This window comes from Erinaceus europaeus, chromosome 15 (assembly GCF_950295315.1).
Source record: "Erinaceus europaeus chromosome 15, mEriEur2.1, whole genome shotgun sequence".
In the NCBI taxonomy this organism is placed as follows: Eukaryota; Metazoa; Chordata; class Mammalia; order Eulipotyphla; family Erinaceidae; genus Erinaceus; species Erinaceus europaeus.
Genome location: NC_080176.1, coordinates 37129859 through 37149125, shown reverse-complemented (window position 1 = coordinate 37149125; position 19267 = coordinate 37129859). Strand labels below are relative to the sequence as shown.

Sequence of the window (19267 nt, the reverse complement as noted above, 5' to 3'; positions counted from 1 at the left end):
TTTCCATACAGTCTTCCAGAGGGACTGCACCAGCTTGCATTTCGACAAGCAGTGTAGCCGAGTTTCCTTTTCTCTACAACCTCTCCATTTCCTGTTTTGCTGATGTAGGCCATTCTCACAGGTGTGAGATGGGATCTCAGTATAGTTTTAATTTTGCATTTATCTAGTGATAAATGAAGTAGAGCATTTCTTCATATGTCTGAGGGCCATGTATATCTCTTCTTTAGAAAGTTGCTTAGTTCATTATCTCACTTTAAAAGATCTCACTCATAGAAGTTGAAAAAGATCAGAAGGGAAAACACAAAGCAGAACTTGGACTGGAGTTGGTATATTGCACCAAAGTAAAAGACTCTGGAGTGGGGGGAGTTCAGGTCCTGGAATATGATGGCAGAGGAGGACCTAGTAGAGAGGAGGGGTTAATTGTTATGTGGAAATGTTATATTTGTACAAACTATTATATTTTACTGTCAACTGTAAGCCATTAATCACCCAATAAAGAAATAAAATATATATTATATATGGACTTATATTGTATTTATCTATTTTGGAAAGAGAAAGGAATTGAGAGGGAGGAAGGAGATAGAGATAGAGGAGAGAGAGGGGCCGGGTGGTGGTGCACCTGGTTGAGTGCACATGTCACAATGCAAAAGGACCTAGTTTCAAGCCCCCGTCCCCAACCTGCAGGAGGAAAGCTTTATAAGTGGTGAAGCAGGTGTCTGTCTGTCTTTCTCCCTCTCTATCACTCCCTTCCCTCTTGATTTCTGACTATCTATCCAGTAAATAAATAAAGATAATACAAAAAAAAATTTTAAAGAGGAGACAGAGACCTGCAACACTGTTTCACCTTTTAGGAAGCTTCCCCCTGCTGGAGAAGGCTGGAGGATTGAATTGAGGTCCTAGCACACATGTTCAACTGCACGTCCCACCACCAGGCCCCTGGCTCACTTTTTGTTGTTTTGTTGACCTGTTCCAGTTAGTTATAGATGTTCGATATCAGTTGTTTGTTGGATGTTTGATGTACAAATATATTCTCCAATTTAGTGGGTCCTTGCACTACTAATTTTTCCACTTTTTCACTTTTGATAGATAAAGAGAGAAATTGATAAGAGAAGGGGTGATAGAGAGGGAGAGAAAGAAAGACACCTAGAGCAGTGCTTCAATACTTATAGGGACCAGGGGGCTTGAACTCAGGATCTTGAACACTGCAGTATGTGTGCTCTACCATGTACCTACACTGCCTGACCCCCAAACGGGGGGGGGGGGAGTAAAAGTAGGGGGGTGGAAATCATGAGATGAGGGTTTTTTTTCAGTCTAGATTTTTTTATTTAAACAAAAGAATGAAACTATTTCAAGAGTTTCTTTTTGTATTAAGTCTTAATGCTTTCAAAATACATTTTAGATGTCTAATACTTTGACTATGAATAGTCCTAAAAGTTCTTAAAACAATTGAACTACTACTGTTACTACTATTTCTGTTTTACTAGGACAGAAAGAAATCAAATAACATACCCAGAACTCAGAACTGGGAAATATCAGGGTCAGGACTTGAGCTCAGCTCCTAATTGGCCCAAACTCATGATTCTCATGTCTCCACCTCCCAGTAAAGCAAGCTCTAGGAAACATGAGGATAGTGATAGCTTTTCACAAAACTCTGTTCCTAGAACCTTTTAGGAAACCAGAAAGTTCAACCCTGGCACCAGAAAGATCCCTGCAGCCATCCTGTCTCCTGGCTAGAGAAGTTATGACAATAAGAATTTTGGGTTTGCATGGAGGGGAGGGGATATGGAACTCTGGTGGTAGGAGTTATATGGAATTGTATCCCTCTTATACCACATTATTAAATAACTGATAAAAAAGGAATTTTTGTTTTGCAAATGATTTTTAAAGATATCTGAGCATAAAAATGAAAAATAATTACTAAAAACTACATATTCAAGTCTCTTCCTGATTTATCCTGTCAAACTTTATTTTGACCTTGTACAATCTATTAAAAGGGCAGTGTTTCATGATTTATTACACAAGTTAAACCCGCCTTGCCATTGCTTCACCCAAGCAGTAATTGCCATAACAGTAAAAGTTACAATGGCTGGGTCTGAACACCCACCCAGCAGTTAGGCTTGAAAACTCCAGGGACAATCAAAGTTATACCTTCAGGGAAAGCAAATTGTTCATCTGAAAAATTCAAAGTTATTTCTGTCTCCCTTAAGGAGCCAGGAAACTATTTAAAGTATGTTTGTAATCTGCTTTTGCCCACTTCTCTGTGCTCTCACCCTAGAATGCACAGGAACATTAAGTGTGTGCAGAAGGGCCTCTCAGTCGAAATCTTCACAACAAATGGAGCTGCCACTGTGCTTCCGTTTTTCTGTGATTCCACAGAGGAGAAAAAATTGTTAGTGTTTTCTTTTTTAATTTAGCACAGGGACACTTAGGTGGTGTACTTAATACCTTATTAATGTGCTTAAAAACACTGTATAAGTAACCTACCAGGGCCCAGGGGAGACAGCATAGTGATTTTATATGCCTTAGGCTCAGAGGCCCCAGGTTTAATCCCTTGGCACTACCTTAAGCCAGAGCTGAGCAATGCTCTGGTCTCTCTTTAATCTTTCTCTCTGTATCTTTCTGTCTCATTAAAATAAAGTAAATAAAATACTGTTAGATCACCTTGATGTTTTAAGCCCCCTCACATATACACACAGCTCCCCCCATCAAAATGTGATTTTTGTTAATTAACATACTAGAAAATGTCTTAAGACCAGAAAAAAGTCTTTATTAATACCAAAATTTGAATTTAGTTTTGCCTAGACTTTCTAACTTTGTCAGGGAAAGTGAGTAGAGGGAAGGAAGCTAACATCTGTGATGTGGGTATTAGCAGGTATTAGCCAGTCACCCTGCATTTAGTCCTTAAAGTCAAGCAACAGGGCTTGTCAGCAGAAAGAAATTGAGATTCAGCAGGTCGTTTCCTGTGATTAGGCTAGGGTTCAAACCCAAAGCTTTACGGCACCAGAGGTTGTCTCCCCACCCCCACAAACACACACACACACACACACACACACACACACACACACACACACGCACACACACCGAACTATCTTCAAATCCAAATCAGTTTGACTTAGAAGGAAGTTTTACTGCAGCCAACTCTGTTCTTCTCATTTTGGAGTATCCAGATCTGTACCACCCTAAGCTATGGGTTTTTATTATTTTTTTTTTTTAGTGATTGGCAACATTATGGTATAAGGGAGTACAAGTTCCACCACCGAAGTTCCATATCCCCTGCCCTCCATTGGAAGTTTCCTTATTATCTATCCCTCTGGGAGTATAAAACAAAGATCTTTATGGAAAGCAGAAGATGAAAGGTCTGGCTTCTGTAATTGCTTCTCTGCTGGACTTGGGTGTTGGCAGGTCGACCCATACCCCCAGCCTATTTCTTTCTTTTTTAAAAAAAAAAAAAATATATATATATATCTGTTTATTTATTCCCTTTAGTTGCCCTTGTTGTTTTATTGTAGTTATCAGTGTCGTCATTGTTGGATAGGACAGAGAGAAATGGAGAGAGGAGGGGAAGACAGAGAGGGGAAGAGAAAGATAAGACACCTGCAGACCTGCATCACTGCTTGTGAAGCAGCTGCCCTTCACCCAGGTGGGGAGCTGGGGCTTGAACTAGGATCCTTAAGATGATCCTTGTGCTTTGTGCCCTGTGCACTTAACCTGCTGTGCTACTGCCCTACTACCTCCCACCCTCCCCAGCCTGTTTCTATCTTTCCCTAGTGGGGCAGAGCTCTGGAGAGGTAGGGTTCCAGGACACATTGATGAGGTCATCTGCCCAGGGAAGTCAGGTTGGCATCATGGTAGCATCTGCAACTTGGTGGCTGAAAAGCATTAAGGTAGAAAGCAAACAATTAAGTTTAATAATCAGGAACCTAAAAGTAAAAGTATTACAGATGAAATTTGAGGTCTTCATGTTGGAAGAAGGTAGAAAGTCTATTTTAAGTATATTCCAATGTGCCCATCACTTTACTAATTTTTTTATTTCTTTATTGGGGAATTAATGTTTTACATTCAACAGTAAATACAATAGTTTGTACATGCATAACATTTCCCAATTTTCCATTTAACAATACACCACCCACTAGGTCCTCTGTCATCCTTCTTGGACCTGTATTCTCCACCCCTCCACCCACCCCAACTTTACTAATTTTTTACTGAGTCCAAAATCTAACATGCAGGTGGGCTAGTACTGTCTGGGAAGATGGTGTCAGAGTTGAGGATAAGACTAGAAATCTGTATCAGGGCAGAGAGTAGCTCTCAAATATGAGAAAAGTATATAAATAGGATTAACTGTAAACCCCATCAATTTGACCTAGGGCCCATGTCCATTCGTATTTAGCACAGGAGCCTGTGTAACCTCTGCACCCCTGTAAGTCTGAGCTTGCATTCCACGCTCATAGCTAGGAACATTCTAGTTTGCACTCATTTCAGGACCACTCTTCCTCGAGTAGCAGAGTATGTTGACCCAGCCTCCCTTCAGAGAGTCGGGCAGTTTCTACCATTGTTGTTCTACAGTGAGGGAGTGTGCTATGGCTTTGATTTAATTTGCAAGCTTTAAAATAACCCAGCAGTGGAGTGATGAATTATACAAAGACATGTACTAGTGTTTTCTGCCCAAAGTTCTATATTTTCAACTGAAGCTTCCAACAAGTTTTAGCAAAGAAAATTAGGAAGATGGAAAATGAGACCTGTCTCCAGACAGAATCAGTTTAAAAGTGTGTGCACAGAAACAGTAAATTCCTTTGCAGATAAACACCTTTGAGAGGTCAGAGTCATAGACATTTTTCTCTTCTTAGAAGTGAAAAGAGATTTGGGAATGTTTCAAGAAGGAAATAATATTTAAGCAGGATCTTGGCCTTGAAGGATAGGGGAAAATTAATTTGTGCTGAAAGGAAACTGAACAAAGACACAGAGGCAGGAAAGTGAGGGCTTGGTGGGAAACTGTATTAATAGTGCCTTATTATCAACAACACTGCTTTTCAAAACAGCAGTGCATACTGTTCCAATAACAGTGTACTCTGTAACTTTATTGAGGAAATGCTGGTATTCAATAAAAACATTTCTTTTAAATCTTAAAATTAAATCACCTCTCCTTCTTTGTCTGTCCACTTCTCATACCTATTATTCTGAGAAAGAGAGAGAAGGAGAGGGAGAGGGAGAGGGAGAGGGAGAGGGAGAGGGAGAGGGAGAGGGAGAGGGAGAGGGAGAGGGAGAGAGAGGGAACACCTAGTTAATACACCTATGGAAATCCACCTGTTCTATATCATCTTCACCTTTACACACACACACACACACACACACACACACACCACACCACACACACACACACACACACACACACACCACACACACACACACACACACACACACACACACACACACGTTTCTCTGAATTTTCTGACTGGCTCAATATGCTTTTTTTGGAATTTGCCAGTTCTGATTGCTAGTGAGATACCTTTTTTTCCTCAACTGTGCCTGTTTTCTGTTATTTACCTATTATATTGGATAGAGACAGAGAAACTGAGAGGGAAAGGAGAGAGAGAGAGAGATCTTATGTTCATCTACTGCTGGGGGACCTGATTTTCAAATGCTAGGACACATCTGGGACTCTTCCTTTCGAATGGTGGATTATATTTACATAGAAACAGTTGCATTAACTGATGTCAATGTTAAGGTCCTGTTTCATTTGGTTTTTGCAGAAGGAAACTCCACTTGCCAATGCTGCTTTCTGGGCAGCAAAGAGAGGAAACCTGGCACTTCTCAGGCTGTTGTTGAACAGTGGGCGTGTGGATGTGGACTGCAGGGACAGTGTACGCACCATCTCAGACGGTATCTGCATGCACGGAGCTCGCCTTTCCCCATTGTCCTGACAGCTCCATGCGTGACCCCATGCCCCTGTCCAGAGTGCTTGCTTGCTTGCTTCTTCCTGTGTTGGCTCACTTTTCAGAAAGCCCAAGGTATTGCGGCAAACTTAGTAACATATCAGGGAAGCAAAGCTGTAGTCATAAACAGGAGGACAGCCATGACCAGGCCATGGCACACTTGGTAAAGCCCATGTGTTACAATGTGCAAGGACTTAGGTTCAAGCCCCTGGTCCCCACTTGCAGGGGGAGTACTTCATGAGTGGTGAAGCAGTGCTGCAGGTGTGTGTGTGTGTGTGTGTGTGTGTGTGTGTGTGTGTATCTCCTTCCCCTCTCAGTTTCTCTGTCTCTATCCAAAATAAGTAATAAATAAATAACAGAAAACAGGCACAGTGAGGAAAAAAGGTGTCAGAACTTGAAAATTACAAGAAAAGTATGTTGAGTCATTCAGAAAATTCAAAGCACTGAAAGCAGTGTGTGTATGTGTGTGTGTGTGTGTGTGTGTGTGTGTGTGTGTGTGTGTAAAGGTGAAGAGAATTTAGAACAAGGTGGATTTCCATAGGTGTGTGAATTGGGTTTTATCTTTCTCTTATTCATTCTCTCTCTCTCTCTCTCTCTCTCTCGGAATAATAGGTCTGAGTAGTGGACAAAGTAGAGGGAGAGGAGAGGAAAGGTGTGTTGATTTTAAGATTTAAAAGAAATGTGGACTTTTTTTACACCAGCATTTCCTCAGTAAAACGTTAATGAAGTTGAAGGGGAAAAATGTTTTCAAAGAATGCTTACTTTTTCTGAAAACAGGGTGTGTCATTTCCACCTTTTGTTGCTTACACTGTGTGCCTGAGACTGAACAAGTTAAAGATAAAAGTTCACTCCACGGGGGTCGGGCGGTGGCGCAGTGGTTTCAGCGCACGTGGCGCAAAGCGCAGGGACCGGCGTAAGGATCCCGGTTCGAGCCCCGGCTCCCCACCTGCAGGGGAGTCGCTTCACGGGTGGTGAAGCAGGTCTGCAGGTGTCTATCTTTCCCCTCTCTCTGTCTTCCCCTCCTCTCTCCATTTCTCTCTGTCCTATCCAACAACAAAGCAACGTCAACAATGGCAATAATAACCGCAATGAGGCTGCAACAACTAGGGCAACAAAAAGGGGAAAAAATGGCCTCCAGGAGCGGTGGATTCATGGTGCAGGCACCAAGTCCAGCAATAACCCTGGAGGAGAAAAAAAAAAAAAAAAAGTTCACTCCACTTTGTCCACTAGGGGCAACAGTGCAAGATCCTTTCTTTTTCTTTTTTTGGGACTCGGTGCTAGCACTGTGAATCCACTGTTCTGACAGCCATTTTTCCATTTTATTGGATAGAATGGAGAGAAATTGAGAGGGGAAAAGAAGAGAGAGAGAGAGAGAGAGAGAGAGAGAGAGAGAGTCCTGCAGACCTGCTTCACCACTTGCTGATAGGGAGCTCAGGGCTCAAACCAGGATCCTTGAGTGGTCCTTGCATGCACTACACGCACTTAACCTGGTGTACCACCACCCAGCCCCCTAGAAGGGGACCCTTTTTTTTTTTCCAGGGTTATTGCTGGGCTCAGTGCCTGCACCATGAATCCACTGCTCCTGGAGGCCATTTTTTTCCCCTTTTTGTTGCCCTTGTTGTTGTAGCCTCGTTGTGGTTATTATTATTGCCATTGTTGATGTTGTTCGTTGTTGGATAGGACAGAGAGAAATGGAGAGAGGAGAGGAAGACAGAGGGGGGAGAGAAAGATAGACACCTGCAGACCTGCTTCACCACCTGTGAAGCGACTCCCCTGCGGTGGGGAGCTGGGGGCTCGAACCAGTATCCCTACGGCGGTCCCTGCGCTTTGCACCACATGCGTTTAACCCACTGCACCACCGCCCAACACCCTAGAAGGGGACTCTTTATGTTGCTAGGGTGTAATGTCTGTTTCTTGTCAGGACCCAGACGAATATGGCATCTTGATCATCTGCCAACTGACCATGCTGGTCTTATTTGCGTGATTACAGACTGTGGTGCCTCCTTGGGAAAACTGGAGTGAGGATACCAGTCTTCAGAGTGGCTTCACCCACTGACCTTGTGGATTATCATTGTCAACTCATTATCTTGAGTTATCTTATTTATTTATTTATTTATTTATTGCCATCAGTGTTATCACAGGAGTTAGTACCTATGCCATGGATCCACTACTCTCTATGGTCATTTTCCTTTTTTTCTTCTTCTTCTTTTAAATAGTAAGAGAAACTGAGAGGAGATAGAGAGGGAGAGAGAGTGGTCCAGGAGGTGTTGCAGTGGATAAAGCACTGGACTTTCAAGCATGAGGTCCTGAGTTCGATCCCCAGCAGCACATGTACCAAAGTGACGTCTGGTTCTTTCTCCTGTCTCATTAATTAATAAAGGCTTAAAAAAAAAAAAAAGAGGGAGAGAGAAAGAGAGACACCTGCTGCACTGTTCCACTGCTCATAAAGCTTCCCTCCTGCAGATGAAGAACAGAGCCTCAGACGTGGCCCTTGAGCATGGTAGCAGGTGGGCTCAAGTGAGTGCTCCACCACTCAGCCCCTGAATCACTCATTTTCAAGCACCACTACCACCTCTAGCTTCCAGAATCAATTCTAAGTGCCAGCACACATATCCTGACCCAGACAACACTGCACACTCTTGACCTTTTGGATGTCCCATCCCCATGGACGGCACCTCATCCCCCAACATCTGTTGTGCCCTCAGAAGTCATACCTGTCTACTTCCACTGATTGGGGAGCTACTTTTAAGTAAAAGTCTTTACTACTGTGAACAAATACTGAAATGTTACTAGCTGACTTCTGTTTTGTTCTGTTTTTTAAACAAAAGCTTTTCTTTTCCCCAGGATCTTACTGAAGATTTTTTTTTTTTGCCTCCAGGGTCATCACTAGGGCTCAGTGCCTGCATCATGAATCCACTGCTCCTGGAGGCTATTTTCTTCCCTTTTGTTGCCCTTGTTGTTTATCATTGTTGTTATTATTGTTGTTGTTAGTGTTTAAAGTAGTGTAGGATTAGTAGGTTGTATTACGTTTTTAATTCAAATTTATTAAAATTTTAAATTATGCTTTTCTGAAAGAACAGTCAATAATAAGTATGTACGTGTGTTTGTGTGTATGTTTTTGGTTAAACAAATATTAATAATCACTTGCTTTTTTCTCATTTGCTGTTTTTTTCACCATCACAAATGTTTATTTTTTCACAAAATGATACAAAAAATAAAAATTGACCTCTATGATTAAAAAAATCAATAAGCTGTCTGAGATGGAGATTTGCTTCTTAGGGTTAAGAACACATCTTCAGGGTACTTGGACGGTAGTGCAGTGGGTTAAGAGCACATGGCTTGAAGCTCAAGGATCAGGTAAGTGTTCTTGTTTGAGCCCCTGGCTCCCCACCTGCAGGGGAGTCACTTCACAGGAGGTAAAGCAGGTCTACAGGTATCTATCTTTCTCTCCTCCTCTGTCTTCCCCTCCTCTCTCCATTTCTCTCTATCCTATCCAACAACAACATCAATAACAACAATAACTATAACAACAATAAAAAAACAAGGGCAACAAAAGGGAAAATAAATAAATATTTTAAAATTTAGAAAATTTATAAACCTATTTAGTGCATTTCAAAAATTTTTAAGTAAGGGTGTTGAGCAGCAACATACCAGTTACCATGAGCAAGAACTTAGGTTTGAGCCCTTGCTCCCCATCTATAAGGGGGAAGCTTCACAAGTGGTGAAGAAATGCTGCAGGTCTCTCTCTCTCTTTCTCTCTCTCTCTCTCTTTTTGTCTCTCTCTCTGCCCCTCTTTTGACCTCTAAGATTAGTGGTGACTTGGGGACCGGGTGGTTGCTCAGTGGGTTAAGCGCACTTGCCACAAAGAGCAAGGACTGGCATAAGGATCCTGATTCTAGCCCCCACCTCCCCACCTGCAGGGGAGTCGCTTCACAAGCAGTGAAACAGGTCTTCAGGTGCCTTTCTCCCCCCCTCTCTGTCTTCCTTTCCTCTTCCAATTTCTCTCTGTCCTGTCCTACAACAACAGCAATAACAATAATAAAATGGAAGAAATGGCTTGCTTCTAGGAGCAGTGGACTCAGAGTGCAGGCACTGAGCCCCAGCTATAAACCTGGAACCAAAAAAAAAAAAAAAAAAAAAATGGTGGTAGCTAAGGGGCAGGGTGTGCTGTCTGGGAACAGAACAGGACTTTGACCCCCTAAAGAAGTTGCTGGGTGGGATCCTGCATCCTCCACACAGTATGGAAGAATAGAGTCTGCCTTCAGGTTGTTTCCTTCTGGCAGTGAGTAATTGTCACCTCTCCTATGAGAGCTGAGAGGATATGCAAAAAGACCCCTTAGAGCTGGCCTGGAAACTGTTCCCAACCTCAGATATATCTGGTGCAAATTTTCCCTACAAGTAACTGTGAAGAACAAATACTGTCTGGGCCAGGTGGTGGTGCACCTAGTAGAAAGCACAAATTACTGTGTGTAAGGACTCAGGTTCAAATCTCCATCCCCCACCTGCTGGGGGGAAGCTTCATAAGTGGTGAAGCAGTCCTGTAAGTGTCTCTCTTTCTGTTTCCCTCTGTCCCACTTAATTCTCAATTTCTCTCTGTCCCTATTCAAAATGAAGAAAGAGGAGGAGGAGAGAAAAAAGAAAAGAAAAAGAAAGGAAGGGAGGAGAAAAGGAAGGAAAATAAGTGGCAGTCAGGACTGTTGGATTCATTATGCAGGCACCAAGCCTCAGGGATAACCCTGGTGACAACAAGCAAACAAACAAACAAACAAACAAACATTCCCACCACTCACTGTCAGACAAAGGTTGATTTACTAATTTTATCTTTATAGACTGTAAGCACTTTTGTTTTTTGTTTTGCTCCTCTCTTGGACATGTGTTTGCCACAAGGTTTTTAAAGTTATTTCTACATTAAATATTTATTTATGAGAGGGAAAGAGAGACAGAGACACCAGAGCACCCCTCAGCTCTGGTATGTGCAGTGCTGGAAAGCAAACCTGTAACCTCATGCAGGCAAGTACTACACTACACAGCTGAGCTGTCTCCCTGGCTCTCATCATCCAAAGATGCTTGAGGGCCTAGATTTTACTGTCCTTTCACTTGTGACCTTCACTCCATATCTATACTATTTTTTGTTTTAAAATCAGCTAGTTTAAAAAGACATACTTTAGCATCAGGCTGCAAAATGAAGTGATCCTTATAGGACTGACATCAGTTAAGGTAACACCTTTTGAATGAAAAGAAATGTTTGGGAGTAACTTAATACCACTTCTTGCTTTCTAACTCCTTTGTCCCAACCTCAGACTTTTTTCACTTGACCAGGACGTAGATTGAAATACAATATTTTGGAAGTCAGGTGGTAGTGAAGCAGGTTAAGCTCACATGACGCAAAGCACAAGGACCGGTGTAAGGATCCTGGTTCGAGCCCCCGGATCCCCACCTGCAGGGGAGTTGCTTCACAGGTGGTGAAGCAGGTCTGCAGGTGTCTATCTTTCTCTAGCCCTCTCTGTCTTCCCTTCCTCTCTCCATTTCTCTCTGTCCTATCCAACAGTGATGACATGAATAACAACAATAAAACAACAAGGGCAACAAAAGGGAATAAACAAATATTTAAAAAACTTTTAAAAAAAGAAATATAATATTTTTTAAAAGATGTTTTGCTATTAGATTCATCTTTCCTTCTATCAGGACAGATGAATCTAATAGTTTGTGTTGTCTTATTTAAATATACAAATTCAATCTTCTGTGATTCCTGTGGCTCATGATTGGATTATATTTTTAAGGCTAGTATGTCTCATGACAAAAATAAATTTTCTCACCACTCATGTAAATGGTAGTCATAATTGGTCTCTACAAATTGACTTTAATGACAGAAGGAGAGAGGAAAAGATACCACAGCACTGCAGTTTCCTCCTGTGTGGTGGGGCTGATCTCAAACCTGGGTCATACACATGATGAAACACTACCCATATGAGCTATCTTATTAGATTCCACCTGCAACCTAAGTTAAACCTTCTCATGCTCAAGAGGAAGTAATACCAAGCTTGCTACTCCAGTCCTGGAAATTGGAGGAAGGACTTCAAGTGAATGCTAGAGGTACAGGCTCTCTGAAGAAAACTTTGCTTTTGGATGTGATCTGAGTGGAGCAGACATCTTGCAGCCTCTTCTTGGGACCCCTTTCTGACATGGCAACAGGCTAACTTTCCATCTGTCTCTCTCCTCCCTCCAGCACGGCACCACTCTCCTTATGGTCGCCTCCTTTGCAGGTCACATAGACTGTGTGAGAGAACTTGTTCTGCAAGGAGCAGACATCAATCTCCAGAGAGAGGTAGGCTGGGTTTCACACTTGAATGAGAATGGCCCAAGTGACAAGAGACTCACAATAGTGAACTAATGGGACCTGAAGTTAAGTGACTTGTTCATGTACCCCACCCCCATCTCCATTTCTGAGTGTTATATGGGCTGTAGACCAAAGAAAAATGACATTTGGAGTTTGGCTCTAACTTTAAAGAAAACACATTTTCTCTTAACAAAAACAGTATGATTCACATATGCTCATTCAAAAAAAACCTTTATCTTTAAAACCAAGTGAACTATGAACAAAAAAAAAAACCTCTTAAAATAACTAAAAAAAAAAAAACTAGAAGAGAGACAGTTGTTTTATTTCCATTTGTATGTGATTTTATATATATCCAGTTCCAAATTGCTTCACTAACGTTTTTGGAGATAAAAATTCCATGAACTTATGGTTTGGCTACTGTGAATTGAGCATGCTATGTGTTCAAGTTGATATAACTTCTGTAGCTCGAATGAGGGTGTATGTGGCCCCTGGTGGTCTTCTGAATTTTCTAAGACCACAGTACTCTTGTATGAGGCTAAGCCAAAATACAGGCCCAACTGCATCTCACTTGTTTTTGAAACAGAAAAAGAGTTTTCCAGAGCTTACTTTTATAGTGCACTTTCTACCTTGACTCCTTAGTGATCTATTTTGCAATATCAGAATAGAGTTTACCTTCAACTTACTATGGAGTTATGCACCCAGTAAATCCATTATAAGTTTAAAATATCATAAATCAAACATTCATTTAATACATTAATAATGTATTATTAAGCTACAAAATTATGGGATAACAGGGGTACAATTCCATACATTTCCCACCACCAGAATGCCATATCCTTTCCCCTCCATTAAAGGCTCCTTATTATTTATCCTTCTGGGAATACAGACCAAGGATCTTTATGGAGTGCAGAAGGTAGAAGGTCTGGCTTCTGTAATTACTGTGCCTTCTCAGCATAATATCTCAACCTAACTTAGTTTACAAGTGCTTGAAACACACTAGCCCACTGTTGGGCAAAATCATCTAACACAAAGCCTGTTTTACAACAAAATATTGACTGTCTTATATTGCTTTTTTAATTTCTTTATCGGAGGATTAATGGTTTACATTTGACAGTAAAATACAATAGTTTGTACATGCCTCTCGTACTGCTTACTGAATACTGTACTGAAAGGAAAAGCTAGATGTCCTGATTCAAATTTCACTCTGCTGAATGTGTACTGCTTTAGAACTTTCTTTATGATGAGCTATTTTAATTCACTTTTAAATATTTTAAAGTCCAAAATTATTTGGAGGGGGAGTCAGGCGGTAGCACAGTGAGTTAAGCACAAGTGGAGCAAAGTGTAAGGACCAGCGTAAGGATACCGGTTCAAAGGATACCGGTTCAAGCCTCCGGCTCCCCACCTGCAGGGGAGTCACTTCACAGGCAATGAAGGCAGTCTGCAGGCATCTGTCTTTCTATTCCCCCTCTGTCGTCCCCTCCTCTCTTGATTTCTCTCTGTCCTATCCAACAACGAAGACATCAATAACAACAACAATAACTACAACAATAAAAAAAAACAAGGGCAAAAAAGGGAATAAATAAATAAATATTTTTAAAGTAATTTTTGGAAGGAAGAGGATATGCCAGAGTTTCATGCCTGCATAGCTTCACTGCTCCCAGTAGACTCTTTTTCTCTTCTAATTTAAGATAGAGACAGAGAGGGAGAGAGAAAGATAAAGAAGAGTTACCACAGCATCTCCTGTGCATGGTGCTTCTTAGTGGTTTAGAGCTCACTGGGTGAGCTACCTCTCTATCCCTCAAAATCTTTTTTATAGAGGGAAGGAGGGGTGGAGGGGGAGAGAGAGACCAAGACTCCACATCCCTGAAGCATCCTTCAGTGCAGTGGGGGCAGGGCTCAAACCTGAATTGCACACACGACAAAGGAGCTCACTATCAGAGTAAAATATCAGTCCAGCTCCAGGATCTTAAGCAGAGCCAGTGTACATCAGGGAGTGTCTATACTTATTTCCTGAAAAAGTACCTTTAACTGTTGTCTGGCCTACCTAGACACACTGAACTTTCTAGAGAAACAAACTGGAACCTAATGATCCTAAAAGACCATCACTCTAGAGAACCAGCAACAGTATTATGTTCACCTTGATTAATAGTATATATATATATATATGCCCAAATAACAGTCAACCCATATCTGGAACCTTAAGAGAACTGCTGTAGCTACCAGTGAATGGGTTAGTGGGGGTAGTTCTCTGGTGATGAAAACTGTATGGAATTATACTATACCCCTGTTGTCTTATAATTTTGTAAATCAATAAGTCACTAATAAACTTTTTAAATAGTACATATGCCTAACAATGGACTCAAACAGCTATATAAAAATACACTGAAAAGTCAGTCCATTCTTTTAATGAATACAAAGGCCTCTAGGAATAATTCCTGCTAGGCAGTAGCACAACTGGTTAAGCACACATGGTGCAAAGGAATAATTCCTGGTAGGCTCTATCATTTAGAAACCACTGAAGTTAGGAGTGTCTTTATAATATGGTGATTATGCTTATATTATACAATGATTTGGTTTCTGATCTTTACACAGACTTGTAAAACTTCCTGAAAAGAGGATGCTAAAAACTGTGTCTCAGAGCAATTACAGAAGCCAGACCTCCCACCTACTGCACCCATAGATCTTTGGTCCATATTCCCATAGGGATAAAGAATAGGGAAGCTTCCAATGGAGGAGAGGGGATATGGAACTCTGGTGGTAGGAACTGTATGGAATTTTATCCCTCTTATGCCTCAATCTTGTCAATCATTATTAAACCACTATCCTAACCCTAACTTTAATCACATATTTTGCCATATAAGGTCATATTCACAAGTTCCCCAAATTAGAATAAGCACATATCTTTTGAGAATCCATCATTCAAGTCTCTTCTCTGAGTACTAGGAATTGAATTTATTCAAATGTAGCCCTATCTTGGGCTAGGATACAAGGGTATTGTTTTGTTGCTATACAACATTATCTTATTTTGATTTTGTTTTCAGATGCACAAATCATATGTAATGTAACAAAATTTTCTTTTTAAACCAGTGTCTCTTTCTCTCTCCCTCTCTCCATCTCTACTTCTCTCTCTCCCAGTCAGGTACAACAGCCCTGTTCTTTGCTGCCCAACAAGGCCATAATGATGTTGTGAGATTTCTCTTTGAATTTGGAGCATCTACTGAATTTAGGACCAAAGTAAGAAGACTCTCTTGACTTTCTACCCTGTTAAAGAATTTCAGCAATTCTGAGAATTTATTTCTCCTCTCCCATAATATAGATTGGCACTTCTCTTTTTATAAGATTGTCAAACCTAAGGCACATTTCACAAACTTACTTGTGGTAGTTCAGGGACAGTTCTTTAGATTCAATCTGAAATGTGCCATTTTTTTTATTCTGGTCTAACAACCAGGGGTGTGATGGAGAATTATGTATATTTTTGCCTTGGTAGCTTTCTTCTCTGAGACACTAAATTTTCTTCTCAGGATTGATAGAGTAGCTGGTGCTTTAGAACTTGCCATGTTTTGGTGTGCTTTTTCCCTTTCAAGGTAAATTTCAATACTAGAGTAGGGATTTCTGGTCTTAGTAAATCTGAGGGGTTTTCACAAAGGGAGATTTGGCAGACACTTCATTCCTGAGATGTCCTCACTGAGGCATATAATGTATAATTGCAGTCTATATATTCAGGCAAGGAACAGTGGTCCTCCCAGCAAAGGAGTCACTGATTCTTCACATTTGACATACAGATGAGAAAAACTAGTTTTGTGTTCATAATATGATTTTGCATGATAACCACTTATAGTAGGAGAATTTGAACTGCCAGAACAGTTTTGCAATTGTCAGCCTATTTCTGGTGTAAACATAACTATTTGCCCCAGTTGGAAACATGTAGCTTTTCACATTCCATTGCATGTGCCATTTTGGTATAAAGGGAATTTCTGATTTTTTTTACTGTTAAAATATTATTTTGCCAAGGATGTAGTTCAATGGTAGAGAGCATACTTCACATCTGTGAGGTCCTGTGGTCTACCCCAGGCACTAAAAATAATAATAATAATAAAGCTTTAAAAATATTATTAAGTAAATGTGATTGCATGTAGGTTTCTTTCCTGAAACCTGATGTAAAAACATATATGCTTCTAAATACGCTAAATATAATGTACTGTAATCCAAAATAGCTATGTACAAATACATTAATATTTATTCATTATTTTCTATTATTATAAAAGTAACAACCAAAAATAGAAAATATAACTAAATAGTTAACATTCTACAAACTGAGCTCTAAACCAAGTCACGATAATCACGTGTGATCATGTGATGCCCTTAGCCTTCCTGGCTAACAAGTTGATGCTAGTTTGGTTTTGAAGCCTTTGTACATGGAGCCAATTTGTGCTGTCGCAGAAATCCATGGAACATGGGACCCAAAGGGAACAGTTCCACAAGTTTCCATTAGGTCAACTGCAGGTGTCTCAGAGCTTTCCATGGGAAGAGTGAATGCCAAAGCATTGGCATCATGCATCAAAACTAGAGCAAAACTGATTAAAGATCTAGACATTAGACCAGAAACTCTAAATAAAACTTACAGAAAATATTGGTAAAATACTGTAGGATCTTAACACCAAAGACAGATTTGGAGACTCAAGTCTAGTGGCGTGTGAAATGAAAACGAGTAAATAAGTAGGACAATATCAAATTAAGAAGTTTTTTTATTATTTATTTTTCCCTTTTGTTGCCCTTGTTTTTTTTTTGTTGTAGTTATTATTGTTGTCATCATTGTTGGATAGGACAGAGAGAAGTGGAGAGAGGAGGGGAAGACAGAGAGGGGGACAGAAAGATAGACACCTGCAGACCTGCCTCACTGCTTGTGAAGCTACTCCCCTGTAGGTGGGGACCCGGTGGGGCACAAACCAGGATCCTTATGCTGGTCCTTGCGCTTTGTGCCACCTGCTCTTAACCTGCTGCGCTACCATCCAACCCTACCAATTAAGAAGCTTTTATACATCAAAAGCAAACTACCCAAAGATAACCAAGCAACTCAGAAAGTGGGTGGGAATATTTTACACACCATACATCAAACATTTAGAAAGAACTGGTATAGCCTAACAAGAAAAAAAAAAAAAAGAAAGAATAAGAAAAACCAGTAAAAAGTGAGACAAAGAACTAAACAGGCAGTTCTCTAAATAACAGATATATATGGCCTACAGCCATATGAAAAAATGCTCCATATTACTTATTATAAGACAAAAGCCAGTAAAACCTACACTGAGGGATCCTGGTGGTGGCGCACCTAGTTGAGCACACATGTTACACTGTACAAGGACCTGGGTTCAAGCCTCCAGTTTCCACCTTAGGGGAAAAGCTTTGCAAGTGGTGAAGCAGTGTTGCAGGTGTCTCTTTGTTTCTCTCCTTCTCTATCACCCACTTCCCTTTCAATTTCTTGCTGTCTTTATCCAATAAATAAATAAAGATAATAAAAAAGCTAAAAAAAAAAAAAAAAACACTGAGATTCCACCTCCCACCTGTGAGAATAGCCTTCACCAACAAAACAGGAAACAACAGATGTCGGCGAGGGCTCTAGAGAAAAAGGGATTCTTCTGTGCTGCAGGTGGGAATGCAGACTTATCAGCCCCTTTGGAAGATGATATGGAGGGTCTTTAAATAAAAATGAAATCACCATATGACCATGCAGTACCACTCTTGGGTATTTACCCAAAGGCTACACAAACACTTATCCAAACGGGCATATATACCCCATATTTGTAGCAGAATTATTCATTGTGGCCAAAGAGTGGAAGCAGTCTAAGTGCACGACAGATGACTGTCTAAAATATGAGACATATATTCCACTGAATATTACTCAGCAGTCAAAAAGGGTGATGTTGTGTCTTTGGGCCAAGATGGATGGAAATGGAAGTGATTATGCCTAGCAAATTAAGCAGAGATGAAGAACAACTACCACATGGTTTCACTCATATGCAGAATCTAGAGGATTTATGCATATAAACTTTCAAAAAAAAAGAAAAAGCAAGCAAACTGTTTCTGAGACTTATGAAAACTATGGTGGTTATTTTTGGGAGATGAGAGGGTGGGAACACAGAACTTTGGTGGTGGGTGTGGTGTGGAACTATACCCTATAATCCTACAAATTTTACAACCTATTTTTTTAATTAGAAAGAGAGAAAGCCATGAAGGTAGTGTCTACGTCACTACCTTTAATCACTGTTGTAGATCTCAAAAAAATGTGGTCAGGGTCCAGGTTGGCATACCTCATTGAACCACATAGTACAAAGTGAAAGGATCTGTCCTACCCAATAAAAATGGAAAACAAATAAAGCTTTGGAATTTTAATATAGTTTTGTCATCATCAAAACTGACTACATCCTGACAGTTGTTCTCACTGTCCTTAAATATGTCCCCCCAAATATATGTTTTGAAAAGGAAGAGACAGTGGAATGCAACCTATTGCAACAGATTTGGGGACATAGAGGGGGAGGAAAGTAACACCAACTGAACTGGGGGGCTGGCAGGGCAAGTGTCTGTGGTAGAATAAGGTGAAGGTTTAGTTGAAGGTGAAATGTACTGATACATATCTTGGGCAAATGTGGAAATATACTCTTGTGAGGGGGAAAATGAAATGAAAAATAGGAGGTATGATACCAGTGAGCTAGCTCATGTGAGAGTGTGCTCTCATGCCATGCACAGACAGTAGCACTGAGCCTTGGTCCATCACAGAGGAGCACTGTGACACTGGAGGAATATCCAGTGCACTGGTCTCTCTCTATCTCTGCTTGTGAAGCCCCAGCTGTAACAGCAACAACAGCAAAGAAATCTAAGGAAATAATAAAAAAATATCAGCTTTTAGACAACAGTAACATTTTACCTATTCTCATACCTCATGAGGCAAAGAACTGGGGAAACTGACAGAACAAAACTTGGAAACATGACTGCTTGGAAAAACTTG

The 19267-nt window shown here is 40.7% G+C and overlaps 1 protein-coding gene across 7 annotated transcripts in view; it reads left to right on the top strand.

Annotated features, from left to right (window-relative positions):
* Positions 1–19267, top strand: part of ANKRD29 (ankyrin repeat domain 29) — a 53838-nt gene that overhangs the window by 6450 nt on the left and 28121 nt on the right. For 2 of the 7 annotated variants that reach the window (XM_060173589.1, XM_007528188.3), the window contains exons 2-4: positions 5748–5858; positions 12157–12255; positions 15403–15501. In XM_060173589.1, the coding sequence (XP_060029572.1) occupies positions 5748–5858; positions 12157–12255; positions 15403–15501 (309 nt within the window). Of the gene's footprint in view, positions 1–5747; positions 5878–11121; positions 12024–12156; positions 12256–15402; positions 15502–19267 lie in introns of those variants that run through there. The other 5 variants (XM_060173588.1, XM_060173592.1, XM_060173590.1 and 2 more) reach the window with 5 other exon arrangements.